This window comes from Eulemur rufifrons, chromosome 2 (genome assembly GCF_041146395.1).
Source record: "Eulemur rufifrons isolate Redbay chromosome 2, OSU_ERuf_1, whole genome shotgun sequence".
Lineage (NCBI taxonomy): Eukaryota > Metazoa > Chordata > Mammalia > Primates > Lemuridae > Eulemur > Eulemur rufifrons.
Window position 1 is genome coordinate 9,608,812 of NC_090984.1, and position 25,139 is coordinate 9,633,950.

Genomic DNA, 25,139 nt, shown 5'->3' on the forward strand with positions numbered 1-25,139 from the left:
AATTAGCTGGACAACTGAAAAAATATATATATAAAAAAAATTAGCCGGGCATGGTGGTACATGCCTGTAGTCCCAACTACTTGGGAGGCTGAGGCAGGAGGATCACTTGAGCCCAGGAGTTTGAGGTTGCTGTGAGCTAGGCTGACGCCATGGCACTCATGCTAGCCTGGGCAACAAAGTGAGACTCTGTCTCAAAAAAAAAAAAAAAAAGAATCACGTTTGCATGTATGTGTGTTGTGGTTTTTGAAGAAGCATCAGACAAAATTGCCTGCCTTTGTGAAGCTGACATTTCCCACTAGGGGAGGCAGAGAATAAACAAAAGAGATAAAATAGAAGTTGGATGTGAGATGAAGTGCCACAGAGAAAAATAAAGCAGGCCACAGTGATGTGGGTACAGGTGGTGGATTTGAGAGGTGGCAATTTAGAATAAAAGGCAAGGCAAGGAGGCCTTACCAAAGAAGTGACATCATTTAAGCTGAGACTGGAAGGAGGTGGGGGAGGAGCCATGTATGTATCTGGAGCAAAGTGATCCAGGCAGAGGAACAGCATGTGCAAAGGCCCTGAGCTGAGACCTTGCTTGGTGGGTTAGAGGGATAGTGAGGAGGCCAGAGTGGCTGGAGTAGAGTGAATGAGAGAGTGGGAGAAGATGAGGGCAGAGAGATTGTTCAGGGCCTTGTGGGCTGCACGAGGTACTATAGTTTTTATTGAAAGTGAATTAGGAGCTACGCAGGATTTCAGCAAAGGAGAGACTTGACTTGACTCGGGTGTTCATGGGTGCTCTCTGGACACTGTGGGAGGAGCAAACTAGGGGAGGTCACGGCCCCAGGTGGAAGACCAGGGCAGAGGTAGCTGGTCGAGGTGGGTGGGTGGGTGATAGGAGGGGCTCTGGCCAGATTGCATTCTGGATATAATTTGTCCCAGAATGGTCCAAACTGACAGGACTTGCTGCCGGGTTCATGTGTAGGCTGGTGAGGGAAAGAGGCGTTCACATAACTCCGAGGTTTCGGCCTCACCCCCTGGGACAAAGCTAACAGACACAGGGCAGGGCAGGTAGGGAACCAACTGGAAGCTGGTTTTCACGTGTGCTGTGTTCGAAGTGCTGGGAAGATCTCTGTTGGTGGAGGAGGCAGTTGGCTCTCTGAACCTGGAGTCAGGGTAGGAATTCTAATTGGACTTCTGTATTCAGGAGTCATCATCATATATTTAAATTAAGACCTGGAGCCCTGAGGAGATATTTGAGAATGCCAAGGCTTGGGGCAAGAGGAAGCTGTGGTTCTGGGACAGTGGGTAGTTCATTCATTAATGTGTAAAGCTAGGGACATTGATGTGGGTATTTCAGAAAGCAGAGTTCGAGAATCTGGAAGAAGGAGGGCGTGTGTGGTGGCCCACTCCTGTAATGCCAGCACTTGGGGAGGCAGGAGGATCTCCTGAGGCCAGGAGTTCACAACTGCAATAGCTACGATCGCTATGATAGGGCCACTGTAATCCAGCCTGAGTGACAGAGCACAAGACCCTGTCTTTTTAAAAAAAAAAAAAAAAGAAGGAAGAATCTTACTTAGCATAATGACTGGCGGGAGAAGTCATGCTAACAACGTTTAAGTAAAAACCACTAACAATTTATTGAGCACCTACTGTATACCAGCTGCTTTAAAGCCATCCTTTCATTTCATGTTCACAACCACTCCCTGAGGTAGGCACTCACACCTCCATTTGCAGGAAACAATAAAGGCAAGAGGCACCCGTAGAAGCCTTGCGGGCCGTGGTGCATGGGAAATAGAGCTGGTGGCAAGGACAGGCTGTTCAAAGAGGCTGAAGAATCCCCTGCCCTTAGTACAGCGCCAGACTCACGGGGGTAGCGGGAGCTGGTCTAAAGTGGGCAGGTGGATTTTAGGCAGGCACACGAGGCTCACGCAGATCCAGACCTCTGTCTGTGTGCTATGCGTGCGGGCCTTTGGCACTCTGTCCTTGGGGATCCTGGGCCTGAACATCTCAGGCCAGATTCTCCTCCTCCTCACCAATAGGGCTGGGCAGCCAGGGTGGCGCGGGCCCCCGGGGCGCAGGCATGGACACGGTGGTGAAGGGGTCAGCGGCGGGCCCGGGGAGTGGAGCAGGTGGCTCCGGACCCGCGGGAGGCGGGGGCTCAGGCTCAGGTTCTCGCAGGCCGGGGTCGAGCAGCGGATCTCCGCAGCTGCACTCTGGGGCCGTGCCGTCGGGGGCGCCCGCGCACGCGCAGCTAGCGGCGGTGGACGCCTCGGACACGCAGCTGTTCTTGCGGCGCAGCAGCGAGAGGCGCCGGCCCAGCAGGCCTGCTCCGGCCATGCCCGTGCCCGCCGGCAGGAGGCGCTGCAGGAAGTCGCCCTGCGCGTCACCCAGAGGCCCATCCAAGCCCTCCATTCTCTGGAATTGCATGTCCTCTTTGGGCAGCCTGCAGGACCGACAGTGGGTGAGCGCTTTGGCCTCGGTCCTCTCGTTGATTGACTGAACAGGGTCCAAGGCATGTTCGTCTTCCTGGCTCTGCCCATCCCTTTGTCTCACTTATCCCCAGAGACCTTGTCCCCTCCACCCACAGCGTGGTCTCATTCTATGGCTCTGCTCAAACTTCGACCTCAAAGTCTCAGTTGTGGCTCCGCCCGGGCTCCTCGGGTACCACCTCTGACCCTTCCAGTCCTCTCCGACCTTACCCCTTAGCTCTGTCTCCAATTAGTGGCCCAGTCTCAGACCTTGGCCCCGCCCCCTGACTCTAGCTCACCCTCTGCCCTCCTCACAATCCTTAGGGACTTTATCTCTCATCCCAATCTCTAGAATTTAGCCCCTTTCAATAAGACACGCTCTCCGAGCCCTAAGGCCTCCCACCCCCTGTCTGGCCCGCTGGCTCACGTGATGTCGAAGGTGGAGCCCTGGAAAGAGGGTTGCTGCAGCAGAAAGGCGGTGGCCGCCGTGTAGGGGGCGCGAGCCTCGGTGGCGTCCCAGTACAGATCCTTCTCCAGCATGGCCAGGTCGTCGTACATCTCGTCCACCGCCAGCATCGACACCTGCGGGTACAGAGGTGCAGGGCGGGGTGGAGGCTGGGCAGCACGCCAGGACCGCGGGATGGACCCCTCGAGGTGCGTGAGGACCAAAGAGTGACGGATGGCTTGGCGCGAGGCCTGGGCAAGTCTTGGCAGGGGTTGGGGCCACGACCGCTTTGGGCGCTCCGGGATTGTCGCCATGCGGAGTCTCACCTGGAAGTTGCGGTCGATCAGAAAGTTGGTCTCAAAGTCGTCGTCGTCCTCTCCGAAGGGGTTGATGAGCTGCTCAGCTACCTGAGTGGAGAGGGGGGAGTTCAGGGGAAACTTGAGGACCCCCGCCTGCCCCAGCCCCGGAACCCCGCCTCGGAGACCCCACCCACCTTGAGCCAGCCAGCGTAGAAGAAGAACTGCAAGAGGGTAAAGATGGGCACGCACAGGTCCAGGTTGTGGTCTTTGTAGCCCTGCGCCGGGTCCAGGAACTGGCGGCCGATGAGGCAAGCCAGGAAGTAGCTGTACACTGCGATGGTCACCACCTGGGACCAGGGCAGGGCAGGCCTGCAGGTCAGGATTTTCTCCAGGCCTCGGGGGCGGGGGGGGGGGGGGGGGGGGGGGTGTTGAGAGAGCCGGACCAGGATTGGGCGTCACTGAGATGGGGTCTTTCCTCTCTCTCTCTCTCTCTCTTTTTGTTTTTTAGACAAGGTCTAGCTCTGTCGTCCAGGCTGGAGTGCAGTGGGAGGACCATAGCTCAGGGCAGCCTGGAACTCCTGAGCACAACCGATCCTCCCACCTAACTCGTCCCAGTACTTGGACCACAGGTCCTCGCCACCACGCCTGGTTAATTTTTCTTATTTGTAGAGATGGTTTCTCGCTATATTGCCAAGGCTGGTCTTGAATTCCTGGCCTCAAGCAACCCTCCCGCGTGGACTTCCCAAAATGCTGGGATTACAGGCGCGACCCACCGCACCTGGCCTATGATGGGGTCTTAGCTGGCCCCTCAGTTTCCCCTTGAGACCGGTGCATCAGGATTTCTGACACCAAATATAAACAGAGGCATGTCGGGGTTACCTGGGTGTAGACGAGGGGTACGCTAATCCAGTCGTAGTGGAAGAGCATCCCACACTTGCCCCGAAACACATTCAGCTCCTGCGGGGCAGATACAGGTCATGAGGGGGCCTGAACACGTGAAGATTGTGGGTACCTGGGATGGAGGTGGGTGGTCACCTGGTGGGAGGTGGGATTGCGCTTCTGGGGGTTCCAGGGAAGGTATTTGGTGGTGAGTGTACACCTGGGGTGACAGCACTGTGTACCTATGAGCTGCCCTTTAAGGTGTTGGAATCTGTCCCATGGTGATAGTGGGCACCTGGGGGACACCAGGTAGGGGTGCTGGGATCTGCCTCGTGGCCTGCTATTGACGCAACTCCAGGGGTATAATATCCCCGTTATTCTCTATGAATGACCTCCTGGTGGGCCCACCTCAAGCAGCAGCTTAAGGGCACTGTTGTCACGGATGCGGCCCTCGCGCCGCGCCTGCGCCGCCAGGTTGGAGAACCAGACGCAGGGCACCCAGTACTTGTTGTAGGACGAATTCAGGTTTTCGAACTTCTTGCGTTCCTCGCGGGTCATAAACCCTGGAGGAACGAGGTCAGAGGTTACTCGCTCCGCCCTCCGTCCTTGGCCCGCCCCTGCTCCGCCCCCGGCCGGGGACTCACCCGCCTCCACTACGTGATCTATGGTGGGGAAGCGCTTGAAGACCGCGGTACTGACCGAGCGCAGGATAAGCACTGCCGAGAGCCCGGCGTAGCGCATGAGCGTGCGCCGATAGAGACGGCCGCGCTCATCGCGCCCGTGCACCGTGCCCGCCACCACGCACATGAGCGCGTCGGGCAGCGGCATGCATAGGTACTGGTTCCACCAGCGGTGCACCACCAGCGTCACGTAGAACCCTGCAGGCGAGCCAGGAATAGGGGATCAGCGGGGACACCAAGGCCTGGGGTTTGAGTGCCCAGGTCGTGGGAGGAGGGGCAACATAGGGTCTCCGTCAGAGGTACGGGAGCAGGCTGGTCACGCTGACCACGCGGGGCCTCTGGGCTGGGAGCTTGAGCATCCAGCCCTGAGGTTAGAAAGGTCGAAGCAGGTTGAGTCACTCTGGCTACTTGGGAGTCACCTGGGAGGGGGGATTTGGATCACAGTATGGGGATGGAGCCACAGGGCCTATGTTAGGGACACATGGACACGTTGTCATCCTAGTCCTTGAGGAGGGGGCACCTGGTTTGTGGAGGTTACGTCAGGGGCACCTGGACAGGCTTGTCACAAAAGCCACACAAGGCCCCTAAGCCAGGAACTACTGAAGGGTTTGGGCACAGGGTCTCCATCAGGGAGCGCTGGATAGGCTGGTCACCCCATTCATGAGGTGGGAGGGAGGCTGGGGTCACATGAGGTCATTGGGGTCTGGGTCCCAGGACTTGGCAGAGAAATGCCTCAGTATGGAGTCATATGGGGTCCCTGGGGCTCAGCATGTGGTGGGGGACACTAGTAGTCACATGCAGACACAGGTGAGAATCCCCGAGGTGACTAGGAATAAATTTATGGGTGAGATAGAGCTATCGGGGAGACACCTCAGGGGTCTTGATGACCAGGTGACATCCGAGGTCTTGGAGTGCTGGGCCACACCTGGCCTCTTCATGGTGTAGATTCAGATTTCTGAATCTGGGCGGGGGCAGGAGGGGCCTGTGGGGGTTGGATTTGAGGGCTGAGTCTCAGAGGGGCGGGAATGGACAATGGATTTCTCAGGGACATGAGAAGTGAGACACAGGGGCTCGACCGCACCGAGCACGAAGGAGACGGGGATGAGGCTGGCGTACTGGTCGCAGTAAATGACAAGCTTCTCGAAGTAGCGCTTCTGCTCTTCGGTCAGCACGAAGCTGCGGAGTAGGGATCACGGGGTCACAAGCGAGATCCGCGTCGCGGGTGCCCTCTCCCAGCCGCTCGCCTCGGCGGAACCCCAGCACCCCGCACCCCGCCCGGGGCAGCCTCACCGGTAGGTGGCGCTCAGCGCCATGTAGAACCCGAGGAAGCACAGCAGCTCGCGCCACAGGAGCTTGTAGATGCTCCCGCGCCACAGCAGCAGCAGCTGTGAGAAGCCACCAAAGCGGGCGTTCGCCACTCGGGCGGTATAGGTGACGGTCATCGCGGCGCCGGGCAGGTGGGGCCAAGGGACAGGCGGACGGCTGGGGGGGTGGGCCGCAGGGGGTGGGTGGGTGAAACGGGGAGAGCTGACAGCACAGCGTCCCCACCCATGCCCCGGCCGCCGGCCACCCCCTCGGTCCCGGCTCTTGCCCAAGCTCCTTCTTCCTCCCAGCCCCACTCAGTCCGGCTCCAGCCCCCAACCTCCCGTCCCCAAGCCCTGTCTCTCAGGCTGTCCCCTTCCCTGGATGCCTGGCCTCAGCTTCTTGCAGCTACTTCGCCCAGGCTCTCCCTCTCGATCCACCTCTCCCCCGACAAGACCCTTGGGTCCATGCAGTCAGCTCCTGAGTCACCCTCCCTACCCGACCCCATACTCCTCACCTGGTTGCCACCTACAGTCTCAGGGCTCCAAACCTCCCCACTTCCCCTCCCTCAGCCTTCTGGCTCCCCTTCTCTCCACCAGCTACCAGTCTTGGTTTTGGCTCTTTCTTTCTGGCTTCACTCCCTCTGAAGCTCTGTGCCTAAGCCTCCCGCCCCAGGCCCTGTCCCCCAGCGGCCCTGGCCACAGCCTGTCCACCTCCCACCTAATCGCCCTGGCTCGGCTCTCTGGCTCTCCCCTTTCTCCCTTCTCCTCCCGGATCCACCTTGACCTCTGTCCATTCCTCTCCCACCTTCCAAGCCCTCCACTCCCACTCCAGGAGGACTCTGGATGGATTCCTGCCCGCAGGTCCCCTATTCCCCCAGGGTCCCCTATTGCCCCCCAGGCCCGGGCCTCTCTCACCTGTGTTAAAGGTGGTGAGTGCAGGGACATACGGGGACAGGGACAGAATGGGCGGGTGGCTTCAGTGTTGGGTGGGGCTGAAGCCAGACCCTAGGCGGGAGGGGGCTGGGGAATGGGCGTGGGAAGCCCCTCCCTGGCCCTCCCACCTTGGCTGGGCTGCAGCCTCAGAACATTGTTTGAAGAAGTCCCGCCAGTTTGTTACCTGGCTGGGGGGAGTGGGTAGAAATCTGCCCCATGCTCCCTTTCTCTTCCCTGTCCCCTCTCCCAGTCACTCACTGGCAAGTCCAATGGATCTGGAACCTAGAGCTTGGGGAGGGGACAGGGACTATTTCCTTCCCAGTCCCAGACACAAACACACATACACTGCTCAGGGAGGCTGGGTCACTCTATAGTCATTTGCAACCAACCACATATTGTCACATCCATAGATCCAAACTCAAATTCAGCATCCCCTAACACCGCTTCATATAACCACAGTGGTGACCCAGATGGCAGTACTCACTGTCACAAAGATTTTAGGCATCTCACAAAGCACACCTAGCTCTACCCCAGCCCCCATTATACAGATATAAGGCAGATGGACTCCAACACACCAGGCTCTCAGCTCTTGGGCACACACATGATGCTCCCAGTGGCCACATAGGAGGGGCTGGCATTCCCTCATGATCACACCATGTAGCAAAGACACAACCAGCCAAGCGCAGATTCCACTCAGACCCCAGAATGCCTTCACACACACGGCCACACACCATGGCATGGAGTTTTGATTCCCGATTTCCCCTGCACAAAAACACACCCATGATCACTCACCAAATGTGGGAACACCTCCCCTCAATGCAGTGGCACACAGTCTTGGGGTCAGAGTAGGGCCCTGGTCATCCCTTAGATTCACCAATATTGCAAAGACATACCCAGCAACTATAACCTCAAAAGCCCCACCGACTATAACCCCTTGGGAAACTCCCCTGCATTTGCACATCGATACATACGACAGCCCCCTTCACCGCTGTGTGCACGCACACACGCCCATACACACCGGTATGAACACACAAGCTTGGGGACATAAAACCTTGTCCCCACATTTGGCATGGATTCGAGACAGATGTTCCTTCTTCATGGATACACCTATAAAGCGGGCACTCCCAGCCTGGTACAAACAGAACTCCTGCCCCCCACTTCCCAGTGTGGAGGACATCAGTACTCAGACTGGTGTGGGAGGGGCAGAGGATCAGGGTTCCAGCCCTGGGAAGGGCTACCTGGAGTGCCCAGGAACCCCTCTTGTGCTAGGATCACGGATGCCTCCGTTGGAACGCTGTGTTCCCAACCTGGCAGATGTCCGCCCCACCCGGGGTAATTAGGAACCGGCCTGGGCTGGCCACCCTTGGACTGCTCCTCCGCTGTCCAGCTGCCAGACAGCCCGTAAAAGGGGGCGAGTGGGTGGCTGGGCTGGTGCCACCAGCTGCGGGACCTGGGGAGGAGGCAGGCATCTCGCTGAGGGTCAGCCACCCTCTCTTCATGAGACATGTTCTTGCTCTCATTGCTGCTAGCTCCTCCCGCCCAACCCCCCTCCCCTAGCTCTCAGGCGCCCCCATACACTTCTGACTGCCGGACTCCCGCAGGGGCCGGAGGCAGGTTGCTGGGCTGGTTCACATGCCTCATAATTGTAACGGTGAAAAATAACAAACACTTCTTGGCAGATTCTTGCCTGGTGCTGCTGCAAAGGGATTGCATATTTCATCTCATTGAATCCTTCCTTACAAGCTGGCATATAAAGTTAGCACTCTTGTGATTCCCACTATCCAAGTAGGGAAATTGAGGCTCAAATGACTCATGCATCTCCTTTGTGGCACGGCTGGGATGCTGGAATATGAACCCAGTTTGGCAGTTTGGCACAGAGTCTGGGGTCTCTGCTGTGGGCTCTGCCACCATGCTTGTTTATAAGCACCACCCCAACATGCCCACGCTCGCTTGCACACACCCAGTGCAGTCGTGTGGAGGGGGGAACACGTCTAGGCTCGTGGCTGGGTTCCCCCTAGACACACACACCCTGGCACACCCAGATCCTGGGTGTATGCACTCTGAACACCACGTTGTGACTCATGTGTGTCCTCAGGAATCCCCTTTTATTCCCCCTAACCTCAACCAGCTCTGGCTTGGAACTTGCAAACTCTCAAGGTCATTGCCCCATCTGGAGTCTCTCGAGTAGGGATGACGGCTGCTGCCCTGGCAGTGGCAGAGGGAGGAGCAAAGGGCAGGGGACAACGGGGCCCACTAGGTGTCTTCCAGGCCTGCACGTCACCAGTCTGGTGAATTTGTGCCATGGCTCTTTGAATGGCTACACTTAGGTTCTCATTTTAGGGAATCGAAGTTCAAAAGCAATAAGTGTGTTGAGCCACTCAGAGCACTCTGGAAGCAGGATGGGACTTCAGGGGCCCCTCCAGCCTGAGTCCTCTGTCATCCTGCCCACTCATCAGCCCCCTTGTTGCAGCCCTTTGCTGGGAAGGGCTGATGCCATCTCATGGGGGTAGGAATTGGGGGGTGGAGACTGTTAATCCCCAGTCTGGCAGGCCCAACCTCTGCCCAGGGCGCCCACTAATTCCCAAACCAAACAGCAGGCAGTGCTGGGCCCGATGCCGGCCTAATCCGCTCCCCACCAGCCTGGGGCTGGCCCAGGGGCCTCCTGGTTCCCACGCTCTGAGCCTCTGAGGAAGTGGGCAGATGCCCCTCTCTTCCATTCCAGACTTCACAGCCCCAGCAGGGACCCCTAGGGACACCTCTACTCACACAGAACTAGAAAAAGGTACTCCCTTACTGAAGACACCCTCTTTCCAAAGTTGCCACAGTAAACACGCATCTCTGTTAGGTCTCTGTCATGAATGTGCCCCTCTAGATGTGATACTTTTGTGCAATGCACAACCTGTGTAACTGTACATTAAGGTGTGAAACTCCCCCACCTCCCTATATCCACAAATATTGCAATTTTAAGATCATTTTATTGAAGAGTGAGAGGCGGGGAGAGGTTGGGGGCAAGTACAGCCCCTCAGCCCCACCAGGGGGAATAGACCCCCTCCCTGCCTCCCACCCCCCAAGTGGCTCCCCCTGTACTATGGGGGGACTTTGTGCAAACTCTGCCCCAGGGGGTGGAGGGAAGGGTGAAGGGTAGGTGTGAAATGGCAGCAGCTGTGGCTGGCAGCGATGCTACTGGGCACTGGGGGGCTTGTAGGGCTCCAGGAGGAGGGCTGAGAAGGTGTTGACCTTGTCTGCCCCCCGCACCTCATGGGGTAACAGCGGCAGCTTCACGATGTGGAAGTCTTCATACAGGTCCTCCATCTGTAGCCAGGGCAGAGGAGAGAAGGCAGTGGTCAGGGGGCAGGAGGGCAGGGAGAGGGTGCAGATCAATAAATAGGGTTGGGCTAGGGGCCTCCCAGGGTCAGGGAGAGAATATGGGGCAAGGGCTTTAAGGTGTCACAAGTGGGAGTCAGACCAGTAAGACCAGAGGTCACTGAGCTAGGCCTCCCGCTCTCTGGGGTCACAGGTACCCAGGCCAGGCCAGGCCAGCCCAGCCACAGTCCTCCAAGGCCAAAATGAGGGTGAAAGACCTGAAGTGGGGGCAAAGGGCAGAAGGTTGGGGCAGAGGTGCCTTGGGTGGGCTGGTGCTGGGCAGGTGGGCACACCTGGTCCAGGTACTTGGCCTGGATCTTGTGGCGGGCCTCACACATCTTGCAGGGCTTCTCGGGGTCGGGGAAGACGAGCTGGTTGACGATGATGTTGTGCGTGTCGATCTTGCACTTGGCCAGCTCCTGGATCAACCGTTCCGTTTCATACAGGGACAGGAATTCAGCGATGCATACACAGATGAAGGTCGTCTGCTCCTGTAGGGCACAAGAGAGGACAGTGAGGGGCAGGTTCCAGCCTTATCCCTGTCCCTGAAGCCTCTCACCACCTGCCAGGCCATGACTCACAGGGTCCTTGAACTGTTCGCTGACGGAGCGGATGACGGGCAGTGTCTCCTCCAGCTTGGAGGCCAGCTGGTCCGCGTTCATGTCTGCTAAGCCCAGCATGTTGCACATCTGTGGGGAGGATGTTGGAGGGCTCACAGCTTACCTGGAGCTCAGTAAATTCCCTGGCTTGGGGGCCTACTAAACACCGGGGGGACGCCTCCTGACATATCCCAGTGGTTAAAGGTGTGCGCCTCTGAGCAGAATCCCCAAATCCCAGCTCCGCCACTTCTCAGGAACTGTGGCCAAGGAGCTTGACCCCCTGGAGCCTCAGTTTCCCTATCTGTAAACCTTACTGCTAAGACCACTTGTGCTAGACAAGCTGTCACATGTAACGTGCTCAGAACACTGCCTGGCACACAGTTAAGTGCTCAACAACTGTTACCACCTAAGGCACAGGTCCCTGAAGGGGATACACGTGTGTGCCATGCGGGGGTGGTGTTGGTGGTGTGCAGAATTGTGGTGGCTTTGGGGTTGTCAAGGTCTTAATAACCCAAGGGGACATTCTCATATCCATTTGCCACACAAGGAAGGTGAGGTCCACAGAGGTGAAGTGGCTTGCTCGAGGTCACACAGCTGGGGTACATCCAGTGAGTGCAGATTTGATCTCAGGCCACCTGGCTCTATGCTTCCACACTCTGTCTGGGACACTCAGTGGGCAGGGGCAGGGACACTGAGTCTGACCTGTGGGGTGGGGGAGACAGTCTCCTCCCAGCCCCCCAGTGAAATTATGTCCCATCCGGTGAATAGCATTGATAGGGGTGGGGGGAGGGCCTTTGTTACTGCACATCTCGGGGAGTGGGGGCCACCCCCGCTCCAGGACACCGGATGCCCGGGGCCCCGCCTGCCTGTGAGATGAAGGGGCTGATCTGGTTCTTGATTTGCATCAAGCGGCCCAGACCCCGCTCCACGATGGTGGGGAAGTTGAGCAGCCTCAGCGTGTGGCCCGTGGGTGCCGTGTCAAACACCACCACTGAGAAGTTCATGCCTTTCACCAGCCTGAGGGGAAGAAGAGGGTCAGGCCCGCTCTGCCGCCCCCTCTTCCCTGGGCAGCCCCAAACCCTGCTGGCTGGGCCTGACCTCATGACCTCGGCATAGCTCATGGCCTCATCGATGCCAGGGAAGGCGCTCATGGCCTCCTGCATCATCTTCTTCCCCATGCTTAGCATGTTGTCCTCCTCGAAGAACTCGTCGGGCAGCTCTGCCACGCCCAGGCTGGGGTCAATCTCCTGGGGGCCAAGGGGAAGAGACTCAGGCCGCTGCTACTGCGGGGGGGCCTTCCCACCTGGGCACAGGGTCAGAGGGAGCCTGTGGCAGGCTCCAACCACAGGCCCCTCATTAGGTCACGGCTGTGGGGACCCTAACGTAGCACTGCCCTCCCTTGGGGACTTACAGTCTTATATAGTCACACGAATGGTCAAAGCATTTCATGAACAAGGGAAAAATTGTAAGCTGTGACCAGGGCCCCCAAAGGGAAGCTGAAACCCACCACAGGGCATTTACACTGATAATCCCCACCTGGAACTTGCCTCCCCAAGATACTCTCACTACTGGTCTCCCAACCTCTTCCAGATCATTCCCCTGTGGGGAGCTTGCCCAACCATTCCCCCACCCCAGGACCCTCCTATATTCACACCCTTGATGGGTTATTCCTAGTCAATGGGCCACCTCTGACCTCCCACATTCCTCTCTCTTACCTTAGCCTCTTCTGCCTCAGTTATTCTAAACCTCTTTGGGTCACCCCATCCCCTCACTACTGGCCCCTGTTCACTGCCAGTGTTCCTCTTGGCTGGCCCCCTTACCTGGAGGGCCAGACTGCATAGATTGCGTTTGCAAACATTCCCTTTTCCCTCTGTGGTTGGCAAAATCCTCCCTTAGTTATTCCTGGCTCTCTGGTATCACTGCACCCAAGGGCCTGAACTTTGTCCCCATTCCTGTTGCTGATCACAAATCTTCAACAAGCACTCGACAAACCAGACAGTCCTGGGTCCCCCTTCTCCCCTGAGAAGTGTTTTTTTTTTTTTTTTCTTTTTTTTTTTTTTTGAGACTGTCTCACTCTGTTGCCTAGGCTAGAGTGTAGTGGTGACATCATAGCTCACTGCAGCCTCAAACTCCTGGGCTCAAGTGATCCTCCTGCCTCAGCCTCCCAAGTAGCTGGGACTACAGGCATGAACCACTGCACCCAGCCCCTGAGAAATGTTTATGTGGCATCTTCTTCCTTCTCAAACCTCTTCTGTCTCATTCACTACCAGGGCCCTTGACTGTGCCTTGGTGACAAAGAGAAACCACTGGTTTCTAACACCCTCGTCTCCTCGCAGGAAGTGCCCCAGTTCCAACAGCTTCCCCCCGAGTCCCTGACCCAGCAGAGCCCACGTCGTGGGTGTGCACACTGGCTGGAGCTCATCCTGCCTGAAGACTGTCCAGGATCAGCATCCTTGCTCCCTCTGCAGCAGCTCTTTTCTGTCCTGTTGGCATGTTCACATCAGCAAACAAATATGTTCTAACAACCCCTTTCTCAGAAAAGCCCTCTTTGCCTCTGTCTCCCTCCAGTGACAGCTCTGTCATCATGACAATCACTGTTTCTCCCTCATCACCTCACCCACTTGAGGCAGGTTTTTGCCCCTGCTCCCAGGGAGGGTCTCTCCAAAACTGATGTGCCTGCCAGAGGCCACAACTTCCTCCTGCCCGAGACCCTTTGTTTTCCTGGAGCTCAGAACCCCACACCCTCTGTCTTTCCTCCCATATCACCAGTGCCTCCTTCTTGTCCTTCTCTGCTGGTCCCTAAATGCTGATGTGTCTCCATGCTTGTTTCTGGGCCTCTCTGTTCTCTCACACTCTCCTCCACTCTCACAGCTTTAAATACCACCCTTGGGACAATGACTTCCAAACCAACACCAACCTCCTCTTAGCTCCAGACTCACATAACTAAGCTATTGTCATGATATCACCACTTGAATGTCCAGTGGGCACCTCAGATTCATTGTGGACAAAACAATTTTTTTTTTTTGAGACTGTCAGCCCAGGTAGAGTGTAGTGGTATCATTATACCTCACTGCAACCTTAAACTGCCGGGCTCCAGTGATCCTCTTGCCTCAGCCTCCCAAGTAGCTGGGACTACAGGCATAAGCCACAACACCCACCTAATTTTTTCTATTTTTGGTACAGATGGGGTCTTGCTCTTGTTCAGGCTAGTCTTGAACTCCTGACCTCAAGTGATCCTCCCACCCTGGTCTCCCAGAGTGCTAGGATTACAGGTGTGAGCCACCTTGCCTGGCCAAAATGGAATTCTTGATCTGTCCCTTCTAAACCTCCTTTCCTAGTCTTTCCGATCCCAGAGGCTTAGAGAGACAAATAAGAGATGTATTTAATTCATTTCTTTCTCTCACCCATTATAACCAAGTGATGTCATTGCTTTATTTCCAAAATACATTTCAAATCTGACTTCTCCCCCAGATTTCTGCCCCCACCTCAGTTCAGGCTGCTGTCATCTCATGCCTGGTCACAGCTGCAGTCTCCTTTTTAGTACCCCCTGCTTCCACCCTTGACTTACAATCCAACCTCCACAAGACAGCCAGAGAGAACTTTTCAAAACATGAATTTGGCCATAATTTTGCCCTGCTTCAAATGAACAGCTTCCTATTAAACTTGGAGTCAAAGTCAAACTGCTTTCCATGCCCTGCAAGGTTCAATGCCATGTTGCTCTTGTTGGCCTCTCTGGCTTCTCTTTCCCCTACTCTGCCTCACTAAGCTCCAGGTACTTCCTGCTTCTCACTTGTTCCCCTTTGGGTTTGCTGAGGAAGGAGTGAAACTAGATGTAGAGTGGGTAGGACATGGTGGCTGCTGGTAGGTGTGCACAAGAAAGGCCTGAAAGGGCCTTTGCCAGAAGTGGGGAGCTGAGCCCTGCTCCACTCACCATAGCGAAGAGGTTGTCATAGCCTTTGACCTTGGTAGGCACCTTTGAGAACTTCTGGTCAAAAGCATCTGAGATGTTGTGGGCTGGGTCCGTAGAGATGATCAGAACGCTCTCTCGCCCCTTGGATAGCTGGACTGCCAGGCTGCAGCTGGGCAAAAGAACGGTCGAATGGTGGGGGAGTGAGGGGTTGGGCTCTGTTCCCTGGCTCTGCAAGGAGAGAGGTAGGGTCCCAGGAGAAGGTGACCCAGATCAGCAAGGGCCTAGAGAGGACAGTATAGGTCACTGTGGGATGAAGCCTCAATCCCTGCAGAGGAATCCCTTCAGACATCATCTACTGAGCCCTCCTACATAGTCTAGAGTCGTAAGATTTAGCTGATTGAGCCCATTTGGCCCGGTCCCTGTTTCTTCTTTATTGGGCACAGAGTGGCATGGCATAGCTTGACTCTGTGCCCCCTCCCTCAACTCTAAGCCAAGGGGTCCCATGCACTCCCTGTTAAGCTCAGAATGATTCAGTTTACTTGTCCAGGACAATTTGCCCAACGGACCCCTCCTCCCCACTGCTGACAAAGACAGTCTGATCCTATGCCATCTTCTCTGCCATTCACCCTGGGCATAAAATGGCAAAGCTCATCTGACTAGGATAGCTTGGTCCGGTGCCCTTCCCCCTATTCTGAATTCACTCGGGTACAGTCCAGCTGATTGGGACATCTAAATGCTCCCCCGCACTGGGTTAACTGTGGTTCAGCACTGCACTTGCGCTCCAACAGGGATGGTCCAACTCAGAAGGTGCAAGGCTTGCACTGAGGCAGTACCTTCCATTTGATCCATGTAACTTCCAGAGAGTACAACCCGAAAGACCCCAGCTCAGCCCCCTTGCTCCGCTCGGAGTGGAAAAGCCGGTCCTTGGTCTCCCCTTCGTCCAGTGGTACATCCCACCCGCCTTCCTGGCCCACGCCGCCGCCTCCTTACCTGCAGGTGGTCTTGCCCACGCCACCTTTGCCCCCGACGAAGATCCACTTAAGGCTGCGCTGTTCGATGATGTTGCTAAGCGTGGGCTCCAGCGGCTCCACATCAGGCGCATCCTCGAACTCCTCTGCCTCAACCCCCCACCCAGCCACCCCTGCCGCCATCTTGGAACCGGCTCACGTGATCAAGCGGAGCACACCATGCAACACACCTGCAGGGGAAATCCTCTATCACATCCCATCGAGGTTAGGAGCCTGAATTAATTTCCTCATGGTTTGCCTTCTAGGAGCAAACAGAAACTATATTTTCACTGTTGTCTGTTTCCAGGGTTCACTTTGTCGACTTTTGGTCTATATTTTTCCAAGGACTCCCCTTGCCTAATCAACATATTGGTACCGTCCAGGCTCCTGCCCTTCACTCATTGGACCCTCAGTCTTGCAGCGCTTCTTTCATTGGCTACATCTTTTCTTACTTCCACCAGTTACTCTCACGTCTGGGTAGCCGCCAACCTCTCCTTAGCAACCGACCAAACACCCTGTCCATGCTCTTTCGGTGAAGTTAGAGCCGAGGTCCACCCTGGCCTGATTTCATAGGCTGAGCTTTCTGTCAATCATTTCCTTCTATTCTCCAAATTGGGTCCCAACCTTGCCTCGGGTCCGCCCCCTCTGCTATTCAATTGGCTGTAAGCCACCGGGCTCCTGCCGAAAACCAATCATAGACGAATTGATTACTGGGCCGAAGACAGGTCCCGGCGCTGCCTGAGGGTTAACGGGGACACAACTTCAGTTCTGGGCAGAATCTGCAAACCCTTGTCCAGCATTCCCTGAGCCCCCATGCTGGGCAGGCAACATACCTGCAACTGCTCTCCTTGTCGTAGAAGGGACCCTAATTCCTGGAAACCTCCTTGCGTATTTCCTATTTTAACCTCTGCCCTGGGGCAGGAATACAAGATGGGTCCCAAGCCCTTGGCGCCGACCCCATTGCAGAACACTCTTAACCTTAGAGGGGGGAGACTTGAGCCTAGAAATGCCCCCGGCTTCATTTGAATACTCTAGCCTGTAAAATAACCTTGTTCTCAGACGGGGACCCCAGCTCCACACAGCCAGCTATGTCCCTATTTCTTCATGTGAGCTTCATCCCAGAGACAGGTGCCCAACTCAGAGATACCCCTATTTCTAGTCGGGGCTAGATAAGCCCTCTAGATCTAGGTAGGGACACACATTCGGAGGTGTTAAGTGAGAATACATCCCCAAACGGAATTTTTCCCTTCCCAGAGATTATTCCTGGTGCCAGACAGGGATTCTAGCTCTGGAAAGCTAATGTTAATGCGCCACCAGTCCCAAGCAGGAACCCCAGTCCGGAGAGTCAGCTACAGCCCCAGTCTCAGACGATGGTCCCATTCCTGGGGAGCTCGTGTCTGCAAAACGCCACCTCGAGTCTCCCTGGCTTATAAACATACGCGGGGTTGGGCGCCTCTCCGCTGCCCCGCCCCGTCCGGGTCATACCCCTTCGCCCCGCCCACGGCCCCGCCCCCACTGCGGACGCCTGAGGGCCGGACCACTCTTCCCGGCATGCATTGTTCCGGACGAGGCAAGTCTGGCGCCAAGCGCGGGGCCGGAGCGGCCTTCCCGAAGTCCTTTGCGCAGCATCTGGCGACAAAATGGCTGCCCGAGGGAGACGGGCGGAGCCTCCGGGCCGGGAGGCGCCGGGCCCCGCGGGCGGTGGCGGTGGCGGGAGCCGATGGGCTGAGTCTGGGCCGGGGACGTCGCCCGAGAGCGGGGACGAGGAGGTGTCTGGCGCGGGTTCGAGCCCGGTGTCGGGCGCGGGTTCGAGCCCGGTGTCGGGCGGCGTGAACTTGTTCGCTAACGACGGCAGCTTCCTGGAGCTTTTCAAGCGGAAGATGGAGGAGGAGCAGCGGCAGCGGCAGGAAGAGCCGCCCCCGGGCCCGCAGCGACCGGTCCAGTCGGCCTCCGCCGCCGCGGGCCCCGGGGATCCGAAGAGGAAGGGCGGCCCGGGCCCCACACTTAGCTTCGTAAGGAGCCGCGGGGTGGGGGCGGGCGCCAGGGCCCGCCTTGGCAGAGGGAATTGGGGCCTGAGCGGGGGGGTCGGGATCCAGGTCCACTTTCTGCCCCGATGTGGGGGCCGTCCGATCGGGCCACACCCGCTTAGGATGTGGAACCTGGATTTCCCCGACGAGGGTTCGGGGGGCGGGGGTAGGGACCCCCGGAGCCTGCCCGCGGGAACTGGGAGCTGAGGATTTGCACTGGAAGCAGCACTGTGGGGATGGGGAAGCCTGGATACCAGGATTCCTGTTTGAGTGGTACGTGGACTTGGATTGTTGGACCACCCCCTATTGTGGGGAAGGAGGGCAAATTCAAGTCCTGGAGTTTGAGCTGTATGCATTAGACTCAGACTGCTTACTATGTAGGACAATTACTTACTTAGGACAACTGCTTGATTCTCCTGAATCTCATTCGACCAGAGTTTATTTACTGAGCACCTTACCTTGTGCTGGGCATTGTGCTAGGTGCTGGGTATGCAGTGGTGAGCATGACAGAAAAAAATCTCTGCTTTCCTGGACTACCCTCATTTTCCCTAGTTGCAAGAATGGACATCATCGCATCTTCCGATGTGAGGGTTCTGTGAGGTCATTGTGGAAAAGTGGTTAGAACAGGGCCTGTCTTACATAGGAAGGGCTAAACCAGTGGTTCTCAGTTGGGGACGAGTCGCTCCACCCCCACATTTTGCAAAGTCTGGAGACATTTTTGGTTGTCAGAACTGCGGGAGGGGGTGCTAGTGACATCTATGGGTAGAGGCCAGGGATGCTGCTCAACATCCTACAATGGGTAGGACAGCGCCCTGCCCCCACCCCCAACAAAGAATGATCCAGCTCAAAATGTCATTAGTGCCAGGTTGAGAAACTCCGGGCTAAATAAATAGGGCATATATCGATTGGGCTCTGAGCTTGCTTTGTCTCTGGTGTTGAGATCTGCTCCCTGTAGTGTGGAGGGAAAAGTTTTCACTTAAGAATTAATGGACTGGGGGTTGAGTCCTGGAGCCAGTTGTGTGATTTGGGACAAATGATCCACTTCTCCAAGCCTAGTGTCTTGGATCTGTTAAATGGGTGTGAGAATAGTCCCATCCTAACGCCTGGTGGAGGGGTGGAGATGGGTTGATGTCTGTGAAGGCTGTTGCAGCCCATGGAGCACAAGAAGTCCTCGATCAATGGGAGAAGATGAGATACCAGGATGAAAGGCCAGAGAAAGACTTCTGTTTGAGGAAGGGGAAAGCAGGGTAAAATGTTAGGACTTGGGTTGGTGTGACAATTGAGAGTGGAGGCTTAGTACCCCTCCACGAATGGGAGTAGCAGGAATTGTCACTTTTTCATTTGTTTATCGAGGGGCCATTGCAGTTGCACCCTCAAAGAGGCCAGGCCAAGTTAGGTGTAGGGGAGACAATGTTGCTCGGTGACTAAGGACGCTGCTGCCCATTGGCTTAGACCCACCTGACCCTGAAGCCAGCTCACTTGTTTGTTGCCGGCCTGACTTCTCCTTCTCAAAGACTGTTTCCTGATCTATAAAATGGGGGCAGTTATAACCTTCATCTTACAGTAGCTGTGAAAGTGAAAGGAGATGACATATCCACAGCACTCAGCACAGGGCTTAGCATACAGTAAGTGCTCAATAAAGGGAGCTGTTGCTACCTATATAGTCCCTGCTAGGGGAGCGTGAGGCCTTGGCATGGAGAGTGAGGGCAGAGCTGGTCCCCACCATGGTGGGAGCGCTGCTTTCTCCCTGGGAGGGCAGCCCAGGGCCTAGGACAGGCGCTAAGAGTCGCGTGTGCTCCTCTCTGATTGCTGCGCAGGTCGGCCGGCTGGCGGAGCTGGGCGCGGCGTCGGGACGGGCCACCGGGCCGGGCTAGGAAGGTGTAGTGGGCCTCAGCACCGCCAAGGGCGGGCCCGGCTCCTGTAACCGTTGCAGTCTTCTGTCCCTTCACCCAGGTGGGCAAACGCAGAGGCGGGAACAAACTAGCCCTCAAGACGGGAATAGTAGCCAAGAAGCAGAAGACGGAGGATGAGGTGAGCAGGCCCAGTGTGGGGGCCACCGGAGTTGCCTTTCCTTTGCAGCCTTTGCACCCCCTTGGTGGAGACTCCTCCCTCCCTGTCCAGCGGCTGGGCCTTGGATGGGCGTGCTGGGAGGGATTTCAAGTGTCCACGGACAACTTGACTCTGTATCTTTACCTCAAACCCTTGGGGGTGACATGGGGGTTGGGTCAGTTGTCTCAGGACAGTCCTGACCATGGTTCCTGGCATCCCTCTCCCAACCCCCATTCCCCCTGCCCCCAACAGGTATTAACAAGTAAAGGTGATGCTTGGGCCAAGTACATGGCAGAAGTGAAAAAGTACAAAGCCCACCAGTGCGGTGACGATGATAAAACTCGGCCCCTGGTGAAATGACCCCCCTCCCCTGCCTGCCCACGGCCTGGGACTCTCTGCGATGTACATAACTATTTAATGCAGCGGCAGCGGCAGCAGCCTTTCCCCCGAGGACTTAAACGCAGAAGGAAACAGAGATGCTTCCCGCAGCTGCGGACGATTCTCCAGGACTCTTTTTTTACCTTGAGCACTTGCCTCATGAGACTTAATAGAACAGTGGTTTACTGTCCCTTCTCTTCCCACCTCCTTCCACTCTCTTGCTCTTTCTGTCTTCCTCTTCTCACCCTCCTCTTTCTTCCTCCCCTTTGCATCACTTCTGGGAAGTAAAGAACTTGACTTAGTGCCGGAGCTGTGTGCTTGGTTTGTCTTTGTGTTCTGGAACCTACACCCTCCCCATGGGCTGACACCGTAACTGTCAAAGCCCGGGTCTGGCCTGGTGGGGGCTGGGGTAGGCAGGACAGGGGCACATCCCCTTCTGTGGGCCCAGACTCTCCTCAAGACCCATGTCCCTTCACCCCTGACTGCAGCCCCAAGTGTGGCACCTTAGGTTCCGTTTCTTTTCACAGTCCCATTTCGGCTGGGCCAAGGATGTTATGTTGTTCATTCAGCAGACACTTCAGAGCACGTGTGTGCCAGGCCTGTTCTAGGTCCCCAGGTCACAGCTGTGATCAGAGCAGACCACAAACAACAACGAAGGGGAAACCCTTTGGGTGGTGACTGCTAACAAGTACTGGCTAGATGTTAAAGAGGAACGGATGTATCTTTTAGGTGACATTTGATCAGAGTCCCGAGGAGTTGAGGCAGCGTGTCCAAGGTAGAGGGAACAGCCAGGGGAAAGACAAATGGGAGAGCGCCTGTCCCTGACGGGAGCCTCATATGACATACAGATCCTTGTGTGTGAGGTAAGGTGGGAATTCAGGATTTTATTTTAAGTGAGGATGAGGCTTTGAGGGTGTTTGAGGTAGGGAGCAACATGATACATTTTATAACTTCCTGGGCTGTCTCTGACCCCTGTGGGAAATAGACTAAAGGGGGCTGAGGGTCTGATTTCCAGTAGGGCTGTTCCACACATGCTCTGGGTGGGGAGAGGCCGCTCAGTCCTCCCAGCTGTTTACAGCCCTTCCAGGGAAGCCAGAGTCTGTCCCTACCTGGATGTGTATACCCTCAGGAGGAGTGCAACACGGCTTGATTTGTCCCACCTTGCAAAACATGATTGTTGATATGTCAGGAATGAAACGGGATGATTTTTTTTTTTTTGAGATGGGGTCTCACTGTGTTGCCCAGGCTGATCTCAAACTTCTGGGCTCAAGCGATCCTCCAGCCTCAACTTATGAGTAGCTGGGACTACAGGCGTGCCACCATGCTCCGCTAGAAAGAGGTGTCTTAAAGGAAGTCCGGTTCCTCTGGTGCTCCTTGCCCTTCTGCGCCCTCCTCCTGGCCTCACTGTGCATCCTGGTAGAGCCGGAAGTTGTCTGGCTCCACCTGTTCACCAAACCCACATATGTTTCAAAATGCCCTTGTCTCTCACCCCTCTCAAATCTGCTAGACCTAGGGTGACATTGGGGGCCCCCCAGCTGTGGGTCTACCTTCCCAGTCTACCTTCTGCTGGAATGCTGACCACCCTTGGCGCTCCTCCCCAGCCCAGGGCTGGGGCCCCTTCTGCTTTCAATCGGGAGGACCAAGAGGCAGAGAAACAGACTCGGTCACCACGTGCCTGGGACCTGTGGAGGCAGAGGGAGGAAGGGCAAATGGCTGTGGTTCTGGGAACGGGCTGAGGTGGTGTCTCCCCTGGCTCCCCAGACTGTGCTAGATGCAGTCTGTGGAGGTTGGGGTGGGGTGTTCACTCATGACAAACCCTGAACACTTTTTATGTGAAGACACAGCAGCTACCAAAACATGAAAGTAGGAGAGATGACAATTTTAAGTAGGGTGGTCAGGGATGACCTCCCTGAGAAGGTGGCATTTGTTCCAAGTCCTGAAGAAGGTGGGACAGGCAGTGAGGGTAGTTCTTGGAAGAGTGTTGTAGGCAGAAGAAAGAGGGTACAAAGACCCTGAGCTGAAACCGTGCCTTGTCCAAACCTGGCTTGTCCAGGAAGAAACAGCAAGCAGGCTTTAGAAGCGGATACGGATACCTTTCCCCTGTCACTTCTTGCTAACACACAATAAGGGCTTGTCTGGTTTATTTTCCACGTTGGCTCAAAGGTCTCTCCCTGGCCGGGCGTGGTCATGTGTGTCTATAGTCCAGCTACTCTGGAGGCTGAGGCTGGAGAATCACTTGAGCCCAGGAGTTCCAGGCAGCAGTGAGCTATGATTGAATCACTCCATCCTGGGCAACACAGAGAGACCCTGTCTCTTTAAAAAAAAAAAAAAAAAAAAAAAGTATCTCCTTACTTTGGGGATGCTGAGGTGGCCCAGGTGTTACTCTGAACTTGGGAATGGAGTGTGGGGGTAAGGAACACAGAAAGCTAATGGAGCTATCCCTACCTCCTCCTCCCCCAAAGCCACCAGCAGCGGCTGGATCTTTAAAAAGAAACGCAAGTGGGAGAAGTAGGTCGTCCCTGCAGGTGCTCAGCCTCTATTCTGGTGTCAAGAGGCAGGAGGAGCTGCAAGTCCAGGCACCTCCCTTCACACATGGTACCTACCAGCTCTGACCTAGGAAAAGTCTGGAGGGGGAAGAGCATCAAATGCAGGTTTTGGTGACTCACACTTCAAACTATTCTGGTGCCTGTTGGCTGTGTAATCTTGGATAAGTCACTTAGCCTTTCTTGGTTCAAGTTCTTCATCTATAAAATAGGTGTAAAATACCAAAGCATCTCTAGAATCCAATTCTAAAGTAAGGACAATATTCACATAGTCTACTTTAACCCTGATATTTTTTTAAACAGCTTTCAGTGCTTCTCTGGGTGAGGATGGCTTACGTTTCGGGGCTGTATTTGAAAAACCCTGACCTGTTAACTCGGAGTGTGGGGGGCTGCAGTGTGATGAGATGTTCAGGCAGGGAGGCTGTTGAAAATTGAAAGCCCGGTTGTCTCTCATCTTAGATTCGCGATTGGACACAAGTTCCAGGAGTTTTCTTTTTGTACTGAGCGCTGCTAGTTGAACTGAAGTAAGTTTGCCAGGCATAAAGCTGTTGTGAGAATAGCATGAGATAACATTTGGAAACCACTTGACATGCAGAAAGTACTTAAGAAATAGGAAAAACAGAAAACAAAACCCAAAAACTTGTCCTGATTCAGCACTCAAATCCACCAGCTTGGGAAAGGAAGAAAAGACTTCTGTGACCACACGAGGGCAAACGATGTGAACCACACATGAGGCAGGGGCCACTTTGTTCTGCAACAATTCCCCCAAGGCGCGCGCAGGGTCGCTGGAAACTTGCCATATTAAAAGCGGAGGGTGAATATTAACAAATTGTCGTCTGCATCCCAAGGTCGCTCCCCATCTTACCCTTATCTGGGGCAGCCCCCAAGCTTGACCAGAAAGCTCCTACCACCACGCCTCCCCAAAGTCAGCCCCAGCCCCCAATCTCACTCTTCCTTCTACTCAACATGCACCTCGGTGGGTATACAGACCCTCCCCCCATTTGATTCCCAGCGGGAGCCCCAAAGCGCCCCGACCCAGGCGCGTGGCAGGACGGGATTTGTAGTTCCAGGGCTCACGGGGCGGGGGGCGGAGAGGGAGGTGAGGGAGGCTTTTGCGCACGCGCAGGTGGCGGCTTTCCGCACGTGTCCCTCAACTGAGGTTTCTGTCCAGCAGAGCTGGCTGCAGTGGGAATTCCAGCTTGTCTTGCGCGACTCTCCGAGTGGAGTTAGGCGCCAGCCCACCCTACCTAGCTTGGGAAACCCCAGTACTTGCTTTTCATGAATGAACGGAGCCGGGACTGATTTTGCATACGGGAAAAGGGCCGAGAAAGCTGTCCCCCTCCTTTAGGCAGGAGCAAAAATTGACCTGCTCCTCTCCAGAGGATCAGAACGTCCGTCAGGGCAGGACTGAGTTGTCCTTTGGGATTAGAGCCCCAGTAAATATTGGTTTAGGGAGGGGCTGAATACAATGAAAGGATGGCCTTGAGTCTCGCCGGGTAAAAGCCAGGTATTGCTTAACTGGGATTATCTCGAACCGAGAAACTATTCTTACACCCAATAGACAAGTGGGGAAATTGAGGCCCCGAGTGACAGGCAGTCGCCTACCTTGTTATCGGCAGGGCCAAGAGGGGAAACTGGGACGTTCCAGCTCTTTCCTAGCCGCTCTGTTTTCAAGAGAAGGAAAAACGGTGCCCTCCTGTCTTCAGACCACGCCAGGGTCACGAAGATTTCTTTCTTCATGACCCTGCCCTAAGTTTCCGGGCTGTTCCACATCATTCAATTTAAGGTAGGGAAGGGGATTAGATCTGCTGCGAAACTCGTTTTATTTAAAATTTTATATCCTTTTGATGCTGAAGAATGAGGAAGGAAAAAACAAACTATATCCTTGTGGTTTGTTTGATCTCCTTTTAAAAACTGTCAGTACCGGAAGATAACGCAGAATGTGGCGGAGGCTTCTGTAGGAACCCAGCCCATCTCAGGCACTCCCTCTGTCCTGCTTTCTTTCCTTTGTGTCTGGGGTATAAAGTCCACCCAGGCTCAGTCCCTCAGCTCTTTCCTTGGTATTCCTACCAAGTACTTCTGGAGGGGGAAGGGAGGCACAGTTCAGTTTTTAGAGAAGGGGGTGACAAGGGCACCGGTGGCTCTGGCCGAGAGGTTCCCGAGTGCATCACACACGCGAGTCCCTACGGCGTGGGGCCTAAGCGATACAAACTCCAGGCTCCAGCGAAGAGCTGCGATCCGGCCAGCTTGAGATGCTAAGGAAACGAGTCGCT

General features: G+C 55.5%; 3 protein-coding genes across 5 annotated transcripts; 1 reads left to right on the forward strand and 2 right to left on the reverse strand.

Moving 5' to 3' along the window:
* Positions 1-1,989: 1,989 nt before the first annotated feature.
* BEST2 (bestrophin 2) lies at positions 1,990-6,195 on the reverse strand. Its single transcript, XM_069495232.1, has 9 exons — positions 6,044-6,195; positions 5,835-5,929; positions 4,718-4,951; positions 4,482-4,636; positions 4,074-4,151; positions 3,389-3,541; positions 3,222-3,302; positions 2,878-3,032; positions 1,990-2,425 (listed from the first exon to the last, which is right to left on the reverse strand). The coding sequence occupies exons 1-9, from the start codon at positions 6,193-6,195 to the stop codon at positions 1,990-1,992; spliced, it is 1,539 nt and encodes a 512-aa protein (XP_069351333.1).
* A 3,757-nt stretch (positions 6,196-9,952) lies between these two features.
* Positions 9,953-16,412, reverse strand: GET3 (guided entry of tail-anchored proteins factor 3, ATPase). The gene is made up of 8 exons (XM_069495247.1): positions 16,328-16,412; positions 15,853-16,060; positions 14,884-15,031; positions 12,051-12,199; positions 11,819-11,969; positions 10,935-11,042; positions 10,647-10,844; positions 9,953-10,302 (listed from the first exon to the last, which is right to left on the reverse strand). The coding sequence occupies exons 2-8, from the start codon at positions 16,011-16,013 to the stop codon at positions 10,171-10,173; spliced, it is 1,047 nt and encodes a 348-aa protein (XP_069351348.1). The 5' UTR covers positions 16,014-16,060; positions 16,328-16,412; the 3' UTR covers positions 9,953-10,170.
* Positions 16,413-17,461: 1,049 nt separating this feature from the next.
* TRIR (telomerase RNA component interacting RNase) lies at positions 17,462-20,632 on the forward strand. Of its 3 annotated transcripts, none has more exons than XM_069495262.1 (3): positions 17,462-17,881; positions 19,850-19,927; positions 20,198-20,632. In XM_069495262.1, the coding sequence occupies exons 1-3, from the start codon at positions 17,510-17,512 to the stop codon at positions 20,303-20,305; spliced, it is 558 nt and encodes a 185-aa protein (XP_069351363.1). In that variant the 5' UTR covers positions 17,462-17,509; the 3' UTR covers positions 20,306-20,632. The 3 variants fall into 3 exon arrangements, with proteins under 3 accessions (XP_069351363.1, XP_069351380.1, XP_069351371.1); XM_069495279.1 differs by having other exon boundaries at positions 17,462-17,858; XM_069495270.1 differs by lacking the exon at positions 19,850-19,927.
* The last annotated feature ends 4,507 nt before the right edge of the window (positions 20,633-25,139 follow it).